The 13,714-nt window shown below is 30.3% G+C and overlaps 2 protein-coding genes across 4 annotated transcripts; both read right to left on the bottom strand.

Annotated features, from left to right (window-relative positions):
- Nucleotides 1-5,687: 5,687 nt before the first annotated feature.
- Nucleotides 5,688-6,621, bottom strand: LOC122520173 (huntingtin-interacting protein K). Its single transcript, XM_043640185.1, has 3 exons — nt 6,380-6,621; nt 5,983-6,090; nt 5,688-5,870 (listed from the first exon to the last, which is right to left on the bottom strand). The coding sequence occupies exons 1-3, from the start codon at nt 6,548-6,550 to the stop codon at nt 5,775-5,777; spliced, it is 375 nt and encodes a 124-aa protein (XP_043496120.1). The 5' UTR covers nt 6,551-6,621; the 3' UTR covers nt 5,688-5,774.
- Nucleotides 6,622-7,458: 837 nt separating this feature from the next.
- LOC122520172 (J domain-containing protein CG6693) lies at nt 7,459-13,711 on the bottom strand. Of its 3 annotated transcripts, XM_043640184.1 has the most exons (4): nt 13,355-13,711; nt 12,853-13,167; nt 12,614-12,780; nt 7,459-7,986 (listed from the first exon to the last, which is right to left on the bottom strand). In XM_043640184.1, the coding sequence occupies exons 1-4, from the start codon at nt 13,446-13,448 to the stop codon at nt 7,720-7,722; spliced, it is 843 nt and encodes a 280-aa protein (XP_043496119.1). In that variant the 5' UTR covers nt 13,449-13,711; the 3' UTR covers nt 7,459-7,719. The 3 variants fall into 3 exon arrangements, 1 of the variants encoding a protein (XP_043496119.1); XR_006304466.1 differs by lacking the exons at nt 12,614-12,780; nt 12,853-13,167; nt 13,355-13,711 and adding an exon at nt 8,288-12,186 and having other exon boundaries at nt 7,942-7,986; XR_006304465.1 differs by lacking the exons at nt 12,614-12,780; nt 12,853-13,167; nt 13,355-13,711 and adding an exon at nt 9,992-12,186 and having other exon boundaries at nt 7,942-7,986.
- Nucleotides 13,712-13,714: the final 3 nt, after the last annotated feature.

The following is a 13,714-nucleotide window of genomic DNA, read 5'->3' as shown; positions in this document are numbered from 1 at the left end:
GCACGAATGTGTTACGAACAAATATTTCGATCGATCATAATTCTTCTTTTCGCCATCGGTTTTACAACTCTCTCTCTCTCTCTCTTTTTCTCTTTGTTTGTAGAACTTTTATCAATAATTTTGCTTTTTCTTCCTCATCTGAATGAAAGAAAGAAAGAAAGAAAGAAAGAGGAAGGTAAATAGACAAAGGTAAAGATAAAAATGCAGTCAGAGAGAATGAAAGATACAAAGAATGTAAGAAGAGATTTGAATGAATGCATAAGGCATATATGATGGATGAATGAATGGAATATAAGTGATATGAATGAGTGGGAGAACACGAAATTGAATAAGTAAGTAAGAAAGAAAGAAAGAAAGAAAGGAAAAATGAGAGAAGGATTGAAAGAAAGCCAAACGAAAGGTAAATGAACGATAAAAAGAAAGAAACGTAAATTAAAGAAAAGTAAAGTAAAATAAAGTAAAGTAAAGTAAAGTAAAGTAAAGGAGAGGATTTAAGAGAAAGGACCAACCAAAATAACCCCCATGAAGTTGGACATAGATACAAAAAAAAAAACTAACAAACAGCGAACAAAAAATAGCGTCGACTGTTGTTATTCGACCATAAAAATTCTTAAATACTATACACGCGGAAGGAGAAGAATTGTAATAGACGTTTGCGACCACCATAATCACCACCATCACCAACACCACTACAACTACTCTTCCTCTCTCCAAAAAAAAAAAGTAAATAACTTTATTCGAAAGATTATTTTTGCTCCTTTGTCTTTTTTCCTCTTTCTCTCTAAACGGATCAAAATAATCCTCCATCCCCCCCTCCCCAACTCCTGCCTGCCTACCTGTCAAGTTTGACGCGATAGTTATCATTATTATTATTATTATTATTATTATTATTAATATTATATATATATATATATTTTTTTTTATTAGTTTAATACGTTAAACGACAAGAATAAAAGAAAGATAAGACGGAAGGATGGAAGGAAAGTAGAATGTTCATTGGAATTCTCTTCCACTTTACGGAGAAATGATTCTAGTTAGCGTTTTTTATGATCTCTTTCTCTTTAAACACATACGATTATTATTATTATTATTATTATTATTATTATTATTATTATTAATCAGCAGTTACACTACTATGATTACTATTAATACTACGCAATCTGTGCTGTACGTCCCTTTGTAATTACTTTTCTTTCTTTTCTTCTTTTCCTTTCTTTCTTTTTTTTCCTTTTGTTATTTTTTTTTCCTTTTCCTTCCTATTTTGCGTATATTCTTATACGCATATGTATATGTTCTTCTTCTTCTTCTTGGATAAAAAGATAATCTATTTTCTTTTTTGGATAAAATTATGTGATCGTTTCCTCGATATTTTTTAGTTCTAAGATTTCATTTTCCTCTCTCTCTCTCCATCTGTCTGTGTTTTTCCTTTCCTCTGTTCGTTCTTTTTCTTCCCTTCCCCCCCTCCTCTACTTGTTTCCAAAACGATTAGGCACAGTTTGTTTTGTTTTCTCAAGTATTGCATAGTAGCTAAAGTGATAGATTTTTTTGATTATTATTATTAATTATTAATTATTATTAATTATTATTAATTATTATTATTATTATTATTACTGTATTAAATTTAAGGTTGTCCATAATTTATCAAAGTCCTATGTTGATTATTATAAAAGAAAAACAAACAAATAACAAATGTCTATGTCGTGCATGTTCCCAAGAATTATACGTGTATTAATTAAAAAGAAAACGAAAAAAAAAAAAAAAAAAAACAATGTTATTAAAAGCATCGATGAGAGACGATAAAAATTTAATTAGATATCATTATTATAATTATTATTAACGAAAGAGGAGAGTGGTAAAGTAAAAAAAATAAATTAAAAGAAACGAAACAAACGTATTCGAAGATAAATCGAACATTGTATAAAATAAAAGTTAGTCAATTATAATATCGAAATTATCAATTGTTTTTTCTTTTCTAACAAATTATTTTTATTATTATTATTATTATTATTATTATTATTATTATTATTGTTGTTATCATCATCGAATATTGCAAAAAAAAATCATGCGGTTTCGAAACAAACGATGTAAATTTTTCCTATTCCGGTTGGTCTTGTTCTTTTGGGACAGGGTTGAGGGGGGAGGGGGGCCCTGTAGAAACCAAAAGGATACAAAAGTTGATCGAAGATTAGGGTACGAATTAATTTTATTTTGGAAATTAAAATTAATAAAAGAATCACATCTAATAAATGTGTGTTTATGCGTTGATAGCACAATAGAGAAGAGCGTTCATTTTTAACGATAAATATTTGTCCATTTTGCATTTCATAAAATTTCTTTTATAATTTTATGTGCAAGTGAAAATAATTCTTAATAATGTAACGTCATCGATTATTTTGTCAAATTAAATTAACGTCGCGCTTTTTACTATTACGAATAAAATGATAAATTTGATAAAATTCGAATTATGGGCAACCAACATCAAAAAAAAAAGAAAAATAATATCATCATCGTGTTAGAGTACTGTACTGGCTTCCCGATCCTCCCGATTTTAGTTTTATAAATTCGTAAATCTCGTTTTTTAAAATACGATGATTATATAATATAATACATATATTATTATATATATATTTACCATTAACACATTTATAAAAACAAATAATGCGAGAGGATGATTAATGCCATACATGTTCTGTGATAAGACCACTGTAATTACTGCAATTGTGTATCATTGCTCTCCTCCCCCCCCTTTTTTTTCTTTTAGAAGAGAAAAAAACAAAATAATACAAAAAAAAAAGAAAACTGTCTCTCTCCGATGATAATAATGATGATGATGATGATGAGGATGATGATGATCATTTTTGGCAGCTAGTGAGAAATAATAATAATAACAACAACAACAAAAACACAATTACATTTGTTAAGTGAATCAATAATCATTATATAATTATAATCCGGGCAGTCCCAAATCTAGCATAATAATATTCTCGAAAGAAAAATACAAAGTTTAATCCTCCTTCGATTTTAAGCTTTTTACTGTACATATCTCTAAACTGTATTTTATAAGAACCGAAGGAAAATAACAAACAAACAAACAAACAAACAATACAAACAAACCAACACATGTAATAAGCATACACTTTTACTGTACGATAAACGAAGCAAACAAAAAAAAATCATCATAATTTATTATTATATTTTACAGACTGTGCTAAACTCATGTTCCTTGAAAAAAAAAGAACAAAAAAAAAACAAAAAAGAGAAAAAAAGGAGGAAAAAAAAATGAGAAAAAAAAAACGTGGAAAAAAAAGTAATAGTGCGCGCGGTCGCTTTTTAAATTTAAAATACGTAAACAAAAAAATAATAATAATAGTAAACAAAAATTAATAAATAAATAAATAAATAAATTACGTCGGGAGAGAATTATTAGATACGAATTAGAGGCACGGCAAAAATTTTTCTTTCATCCCGATATACCTATACGTTTATATATATGTGTGTGTGTATGTGTGCGTGCGTGTGTGTGTATGCGTTAATTTACAAGGATAATATTAAAAAAATGCACACATGCTTATCGCATCGAGATTTTTTTAGAAAGAAAAAAAAAAAATGAAGAAATCTTACCGGAAACATAGTTAAGACTTTTTCCACAGTTTTTTACACACGATCGTCCTTTACGAGAGAAGAGTAGATTGATAAGGCTTAATTAAAAAAGAAAAGAAAAAAAACAATATAAGAGAGCGAAAGAGATTTTGAGGAACAGATTTTGGCCCCACCCCCCTTTCTCGCTCACACATACACACTTTTTAGGGAGAGAAAAAAAACTTCACGTCCATTTAAAAAAAAAAAGAAAAATAAGAAAACAGAAAAAAAAAATTACACAACGCAATTGAAAAGAAAAAAAGTGTACTAATAATAATAATCTATCTTTGGGACTGTACGGCGATATTTACACTATACCTTCGTGGAACTTGTGACGTTGAATGTTAACTTTAATTCTTCTTCTTCTTCTTCTTCTTCTTCTTCCTCTTATTATTATTATTATTAATATTATTATTATTATTATTATTAATAATTTTTTTTTTCTTTTTTTCTTTTCCCCTTTCCGGGGAGGGGGAGGGGATGAGTTATTATCAATCTGTATGACATTATTAAAAGAAAAAAAGAAAAAAAAAGAAAAGCAACAAACAAGCAAACTAACTAACAACAGTTTAGATTAATATTGAATGATAATTTTTCTGAAAAATTAATTCGCAATAAGATTAATTCTATGAGCGTACGACTGCATAATTTGATATAAACTAAGTACAAGTAAGAGACAAGTGTTACCTCATCATGGAATTCAGCACATTCGTGTCACAATTTAAAGCTATAATAAAAAATACCACTGCGCATCACTGTTTGTGGGTACATACACATACACATATACACATACATATACACTTCCATTGTATGTTGCATTTAAATTCAAAGAGACTTTTATAACATGAATGGTCCAACCCAGTGGTAATCGTTTTTTTAGTGCACGAGTGCTGTTCATCAAACCCCAGCTCATACAGACATTATTCATTTTTCCATTTACTTTAAGTCATTGCACCCACATCAAATAAATGACATTTTCATTATATAAATCATGTGAATTTATGCCTGAGTTTCATTACCCTTGACAACAACAACAACATATTGCTATTATAGTTTTTATAAATAGTACATCTTTCTTGGTTCACATAATTTTTTTTTCCTATCTTTTTTTTTTTTGTTTTTAAATCATAAAATCAACATTCTCGCGATAAGAAATAAAGAAAAGAAAAAGTGAAAAAACAAAAAAGGGCAATGACAAGAATAATTTTTTGATAAGATCAATCTTACATTAGTTGATATCAGGGTCAGCAATTTTCACTTAAATAAGAGTTAAGATGATACCGAATATGTATTAATAGAGATGAGACAAATATTTCTTTAAAAAAAATAAAATTATCCTAAGCGAACGAAGTGCAAGTGTTAGAGTTTTCGTATAGAGAAAAAAAAAGAAAGAAAGAAAGAAAATATTTTATGCTATAACTAATCAGATGATTAAGTTTCTCTCGACGAGAAACATACGTTCGTGAATGCGTTTCGATTATAAATCTTGGATAAAATATATTTGGAATGATGATAATTCGTTTGTTGTAACAGATTATCATTTGAAGTGAGAGAGAACGAACTATCATCGTTGCTGTGCGTCAACGCATAAGGTATGTTTGTGTTTATATATAAATATATATGTATAAATCTATATATATATATATATTAAATATAAAACTTATTATTAGATTATAAATCTAATAGTTATATTATTAATTATTATTGGTAAAAATGAGAATAAAACTAAAAAAAAAAATAAAAAGAAAAAAAGAAGATAAAACTAATTTGACAATAAATGTTGCAGATATTCGCACGTATATCTTATGTATGTAAAAATTATAGAAAGAGAGAGAGAGAGAAAGAGAGTAAGAGTGAAAGTGAGAGAGCTAAAAGATAAATTATCTCAAAGGGCAATTAAAAATAATATTATAATAATAATAATAATAATAATATTAATATCAATAATAATAATAATAATAATAATAATAATAATAATAATAATAATGTGTCGCATAGGTACAATGTATATTTTGTAAGTTATATTAATAAATATTAATTATTGAAACTCTCATAGCAATCTTCTATATTTAATATTTTACAATCGGAATTTGAAATTGTGATGAAATATTTGTGCTAAGTAGCACACTATTCAGTCAATTCGTTAATGTTATCAAAGCTTCAACGACATCACCCCTGTGTTCTCTGAGCGTTTGTTCTGCTAAGTGACGATTTATTTCCATTTCTTTCATCTGTAATAATAGTAAACGTGGTATCCTTTTAAGTGTTTTACAGATTAGTCAATGGCAGGAAAAGTTATGTATATGAAAATATGTAATGCATTAGTCCAATGCAATTGCTTACAATGAGATCAACATCTTCCTTTTTGATGGAAACCTTTAGAAGTTCCTTCTCCTTTGCTTTCTTTTCAGCAGCTTCTTTGTTACGTCGATCACCAATTATACTGAGTGCCTGGTTAGAAATTTGTTTAAATTTTGTGTTTTTTTCTTTCTTTTATTACAATTCTTATGCATTCAAACAAAAATACTATCTCTTTTTTTTAGGTTAGCTTTATTGTTCTTCATTTGTAGATCACGTTGGAACAAACTTATAGTTCATAGGTGTATTTGAAGCAACGAATAATATAATACGAGGTAATTTTTGATATATTTATGAATGTTAATATACTATTAAAGGAATCATAACAAATAACAGTAAAACACGTGGATGGAAAATATGAAATGGTTAGAATGTAACTTACGCATGAAAATCCATCGGATGAGGATATTTCCTTCTCCTCCGCGTAATCGGTAACCCTTTCCAAATCTGCAGCACCGCTATCATATTTGGCAGCTTTTTTCTGTGATTTTTCTTGCTGTACCTCATCTGAATCTCCATTTACATCTTCATCCGCCATGTTTAGTTTTTTCATAGCATACTTTAAGTTTATTCAAAAAATGTTTCCTTTCATGACCGCGACATATTAAACCATAAACAAAATATTTGATAGAATGAACATCTTACAACAAAATTTACCACCTTACTGTGTTATCGACAATATGTAAAAATAAATGTTGGTAATAATACACTTCTATTACATCGACGGTCGGTAACTTCTACTTTACCATGAATCGGTAACTAAAATTTTTCGGTAGTAGCACGCGCGCTACTTTTTAAATTGAAATATATTTAAAATTAACTTTATAATACAATATACTTAAATAATTGCAATTACTATAAATAATTAAACAATAAAAATTAAACATATCTCAATTATATATTGGAGTTTATTTTTCATTTTTATTTTTCTATATAAGCACCCGTTAATATTTGAAAGATTTTAATAGAAACAAATATTTCTTTTTTTATATATTTTGTTAAAATGTAATTTAATTCATTATTCTAGTAATATACAATTTGAAATTTTTTTCAATATTATCATTATTAAAAATTTTTAGAGAAACAATAACTATCTATCTATAAATGTGTGCGTTTATACACATGATCTTTGATCTTGTCTTCATATCTCTCTCTATTTATGAACTCGCATTCCATTGAGATTCTTGGACGCGTCAGCGTGCATCTGTCACGTAACGTTCGCGTAATTCGATTCACACGCTTCCTTTTTATATTGTATCAACGTTAATCTAGTTGAATCTTCTTCGCATGAGATCGAGACAATAAATAATACTCTCGACGCTAAATTTTAAATATATATGACGTGTATAAAATTACACAATTACGTATAACAATAATAATAGAAAATATTGAATATATATATATATAAATATATTATTTAAAAAAAGAAAAAAAAAAGATTTATATTAAATTTTTACAAGATTTAAACGTCACGATTTATTCATAGAAATAATGGTGTTACAGCAAAGATATACAACTCTTAAAAGACATTACTATAAAATAAAATAGCATAATTTAGAAAAAGAGAAAAATAAGAGAGAGATAGAGAGAGAGAGAGAGAGAGAGAAATATTTTATATATATCGATAAATTTATAGACGACAATGAGATGATTTTGATGATGATTCGATTAGTGTCGTGTTAACATAAACGACACGTTTAATAATAACATTAAAATATTTTCTTAAGTCTTTCTCTTTTTCTTCAGATTTGACGCAGACGTTCTCTTGACCGTTTTCTTTGTAACCATATTCTTCTTCGTAGCTGTTGATTTAGATGCCTTCTTAGCATATTTATCGATCAATGAATCGAAGAAATTATTAGCTTGATCAGCTCGTTCTCTGTTACGATTTTGAATTGCTAAAGCTAGATTATTAGCAGCTGCGTTTTCTTCATCTTCTATTTCTTGCATTCTGTTCAATCGTTCAGCCTCCATGGCTTCTCTGGCCCACTGAAAAAATATAATTATTACGAAAGTTAGATCATCTATAATGACTTTCAATTTTGTTCAAGAAATTTTTATTACGATTAATTAATTACGTTAACTTTAACGTTAAATATTTTCGTTCCGACCAGAGACGATCAAACTCAACGTCGTAATTAATAATAACATGCTTTGGCTCGTTAATAAAACAGGTCAGTCAGATTAAAAGCAACGATAAAGAATAAGAAGAAGAAGAAGTGAAGTAGATCCAGAGATGTAACAGAAAGCACTATCGTTAACAAACTCCAAATGGTCGATAGGAACGCACTTGTAATTTAGCTAAGGGCGAAAAGAGATTTGTTTTCTATTTTTGTACACGTGGTCCCACAATCGTGTCTGATCTTAACAGTTATTAAATAACGTGCCTTCTCTCTTTCTCCCTCTCTTTTGTATGCATATATTTAAATAAATACGTGTCGTAATAAGACGAAAATGCTTCTTCTTCTTCTTCTTTTTCTTCTTCTTCTTCTTCTTCTTCATCATCTTCTTCTACACATTGGAAATCATTTCTATATGTATACCAAGAGATGGATAGATTATAATTTGAAACGTGTCCAATCGGATATAACGTATCCCTTTGTTATTTCTCAAAGCAAAGAATTACGCGTTCTTCTTGACCAACGAATTTTACAATACCACTATTTGGCACATTTCGAAACGCGCGTATTCTAAATCATCTCATCTGAAATTTCTCTCCCTCTCTCTTTCGAGAGAGAAAGAGAAAAACCGACAAACACGGCTGACCATTAAAAAGGCAAACAAACTTTCTGCCTCTATTGCCTTTTACTTTGTTCCAATTCACTTGTTGACCTCACACAAAATCCGTAATCATCGATGATGTTTCATATCGCTCGTGACCTACTCCAAAAATTTGCTAACGTGGAAATTCCGTTATTTATAATTTCTGGCAAGTTTCTCTCTAAACGTTGCAAGACTAATGTTAGGAACTTTAGTTACACAACCGGCTTACGCAGAATTTCTAATTCGTTCATAGGCATGACACAATCTTCAAACTGGCCGAACTTATTCCCTTTATTTCTCAGAAGTTCAAAATATAGAAGACCGAAAATGAAATCGAATCTTTAAAAGTATGAAGATAATATTTTTGTTATAAAAGAAATATTCTAACTTTCTTTTTCTTTTATTGTAAACAAGTCTCAAAAGGAACGGGTTTTTCTTCAAGGCCAATATTCTATTTGCATTTGGCACCGTTAGTTTCTCTCTTTCATCAAAGATTCTAATCTCAACACCTGTTGTCTAACCACGATCCATGAATCTTTTCTTGAACTTGACTCTGACGATTGACTTAATTGAAAAATTGATTGACTAACTGACTAACTGACCGACTGACCGATTAACTAACTGACTGACTCATTGTTCAGGATACTTAAACAAATTATATTTTATCACTTTCCAGGATGATGATTAATTGTCACCATCAAATATTACAACTTTTACAACGCGAGCAGAATTGTACGATATAATTAACAAGTGTTAGATTTATCTATCTATTAATTCATCAAGATCAAGATCAATTTAAAGGGATGATGATTTATATCTACATTCTTTCACACATAAACACACGTATATTCAGTTGCGTTTCGTAAATGAAATAAAATAATAAATAGATTCGCGATAAAGATATTGCGTTCTGGAATTATCTAAACCAAGGTCGTTGCATAACGAGAGTCAACGTGGTTGGACGATGGCATTAGTAATTATTTCATTACCACTCCGGATGCAATGCGACCCTCATTGCTCGTTTATTTCAATTGTCTGCACTGGCTGATTATCTTTCTTTCTTTCTCTGATTCGTCATAGACAAATCGCATGATTAAATATTTTTTTTATAATTATTATTGTTAGACAAATTGTAGAGTAAGCTTCGAAGATTCATGCGAACAGTAAATCATTATTTACTTTTATTTAAAAAAATTATTGTTTACTTACACACGTACGGAATAATACGTACGCAATTGTAACTCTGGTTCTTGTCTTGTCCAATTAATAAAAGAGGAGTTTGAACAATTTCCATTTACATAATCATAAAAAAGAAAAAACCCAGAGATGTTCGAAATAAAAACTAAATACGGTGCATGTCGATCGTGATCTCATAAATGCTTACGCGACTTAATTGAACTCTCTCGTACAAAGTTCTTATTACATTATCGACTCATACATAATAGTAATAATAATAATAATTACTACTACTACTAATAATAATAATGATAATAATAATAATAATAGTAATAATAGTAATAAATCATAATCGTACGATAGATACGAGTACGAGTGTATTGAATTAAAGTCAATGCAATGTTGTGCACGTTTGTCGTACTAAACTAATGCCATCATTCACGGCAAATGTCCATCAGCTAAAATCTCAGCACGATGATATTCAGAATAAAAGTGAGAAAGATAAGAAAAGGTGTCAGGTCAACAGATATCGATGAAATTGATGGACACTGGGGAAACGGTTTGTCTGTAGTAGTTTCTACTACTGTCATTGATTGTTGTTGATTTTGTCCGTAATTTGGTGCATATGGCCGTTGTACGGTCACAGTTGGTTCGTAGTAAGGTACTTGATGTAAATCGGTAGGTGCAGCAGGTTGAACAATTTCAGGTGGTATTTGTGGTGGTCTAATTGTGAAACGAATATCTTCAGTTTCGATAGTTTCTATATCATTTTCTTCATGCCCCGGGCTGAAAGATGGATTAGGAAGTGGATAATTCGGTTCTATGAGTATGCCATTTTCCGTCCAATAATTTTCAGGTGGTTGAGTGGATAAGATATATCTTGGATCTAATAAAGGAGGCAAAGTTTCTCGATTAGTTGGCCTTGAATCAAATGGGAACGTCGTCCTAGTTGGATTGTATTCCTCGTAGTAGTCTAATGATTTGTGATATTCGCTGTCGTTTTCTGTGACAATTGGCCAAGGTTGCGTTGATGGATATATAGAAGGTTGTTCCGTTGTAATTGTCGTTGTCATGTCAGGAAGATAAGGATCAGCGATCGTTGGTGGATATCGTGGCACTTCCGGTTTATTAGTCGTAGCTACGATTGCAGAAGAATCAACCGATGGGAATAATTGCGATATTTTTTCATTATGATCGGAAGTAATAGTAACCCTCACGGGAGCATACAATGGATAATGTGTTGTTTCAAACGTTGATGAGGTACGTTCAGGTGTTCTCGTATCTTCAGTTGTTGTTGTTGTTGTTGTAACAACTGTAGGAAAATGTAATCTCTTACGATGATCTGGCATTGACGACCAATCCGTCGAAGTTTCCGTTTGGTGATCTACAACCATGCTATCGACAGAAACTTCATCAAAATCCTTCCATTGTGAATCTTTATCAAAACTAATGCCACGAGCATCGAGAAACTTGCTGATAGCGTTCGGACACTTAAACTCAGAATTTTCACTGAGAAATATTCTCTTCAAATGCGACATGTTTTCCATAGCTTGGCTGTTCAAGCACTCGAACCGATTGCCGGATAATCGAAAATCAATAAGACTCGGCAGATTCTCGTACACTTCGTCTTCAATCGTCGTTATCTCGTTATAATTTAGATCCAAATAAGTCAAGTATTCCATGCCTTTGAACCAAGATCCTTTGACTGTTTTCAAACGATTATCGTCCAAACTTAATTGTTGAAGATTGACCAAAGATTGGAAAGCGTTCGGTTCAATATCCATGATGTTACATCGCGAACATGCCAAAACCCAAAGATTACCGAATCGTGAAAACATATCTTCAGTTATAACAGGAATTTCCATTTGTTTTATACGAATTTTTTCCGTTTCGGTTGGTATGGAAAGTAAATCGTCAGGACGTCCTCCGACGCACGAGTATTCCAACATATCATCGTTTTCCACGTGAACGCACGTTCCTGTTGCATCATCGATATTCGAGCAAATTATTAACAACGTTAATCCGAATACGACCCTATCCATTTTATTCAAACGTTCGCGAGATGTCATTTCGTTTATTATTTAATTCAATATTATTGTATCGTATCATTAAATTATTATATTGCTTTACGGTAGTATAAAAATCATCGTGCTGAAGACTTTAGCCGATAGACATAACGTGAATAGGAAAGAGGGCGATCCTCGATTCGATTGTCCCGTGAACTAATAGCGCTATTGCGCGTTCCCTGGTTACTTATTTACCAGTACTCTCCCCCACCTCGAATACTTCTCACGGCATTGCTTCTCCTTCTCTAGCTACTTTCAATGGTCGAGCGACACTGTCCATTGATAAAAATAGAAATGCAAGAAAATAGAGCAACGAGCGTTTGTTTGTTTGTTCAAATATTGACGTGACGTTTAATGAAAACGTTTTTGACGAGAAGAAGAAGAAGAGAAGAAGCATTCTAATTCAAGAATACTATGCTTCCTTTGATGTTAATAAACTTTTTCATTCGACTTTTACGTCATAATCCAATGTATGTGGTAGCTCATTCAGGGTAAAGTATAAGTTCAACATTTTTGAATAATGCGTAAGCATCCAATTGGTCTCTAATGAACGAAGTTACTTATTTCTATGTTTGATCTATATTTATGATTTATATTTTGATTAATCATACCTTTCTTTCTCTGCGTAATTTCTTCTTTTTACTTTCCTCTGTGAAAGCTTTGTACTCTGGTACTTCGCCTGCTTCTATCAATTTATTTATTATTGCGTGGTACCTTGGTTCCTCTTCGCAGTTACTGAATGGCACGACCACCAAGATGTAATCCATATCACCTTTACCTATAAAACATAAATGGATTTATTATCACGTATAATACAATATAAGTTTGAAATAAATGAATACAAACTCACCGTCGATGTATGCCTTCTTTAAATCTTTGATTTCAGTTTCAGAACCTTTATACGACTTTTCGTAGTTGCTAATAGTCTCTTCGGTAATTGGTTTAAACAATGTTTTCCAGTAATCAGCCCAGTTGCGCATAATAACTTCTTCGCTTTCCTCATCATATTGACCGGACTCATTGTAGATTTTTCTTTTATCCGAATCACTAAGAATGGAATGTATTCTACCCAGCACCTTAAATTTCTCAGTTGCTTCAGCTTTGACATGTTCCTCGACACGATCAGGATGCACAAGGAGGGAAAGCTTATGATAAGCTTTTTTCACTGATATAACAAAAAAAAATAAGGAACATATTTTATATTAGGAATGAAAATAATTCATTAATCGTGTCTAATTAACTTCTCAAATTATAAATAAAAAAAAGAAAATAATTCCCCTCAAGTTACAAATTAATAAATTTGTTTTTTATTTGAGGTTAGGTTTTCATTAATGCCACATTGATTTACGTACCCTGTTTATCATCAGCATCTTTCGAAATATTTAATACTTCATAAAAATTTCGCGAACCAAAATATTTTTCACACAGATCTAACAAGTCAGCCATATTTTAATTTTAATTAACCGGTTAAAGCAAAGGCGATTTGTAAAAAATTTATTGATTAGTCGCAGAACTGATCAACTTATACCAACTGACAACAATATTAGTCGTTATCGCCAATGTTTAAGAATACATTATTTTATCATGATTTTTATACAGATGACTATTTAAATAAATATCTATTTAATATTTAATGGAATATATTATCACTCTGCTTGATACTTTAAATTTATTGTTACATTTGAAATATTATACTGATGTTAGAAAAAATA

This window comes from Polistes fuscatus, unplaced genomic scaffold, assembly GCF_010416935.1.
Source record: "Polistes fuscatus isolate 324 unplaced genomic scaffold, CU_Pfus_HIC Scaffold3, whole genome shotgun sequence".
NCBI classification, from domain to species: Eukaryota; Metazoa; Arthropoda; class Insecta; order Hymenoptera; family Vespidae; genus Polistes; species Polistes fuscatus.
This window is presented reverse-complemented; position numbering and strand designations above follow the sequence as displayed.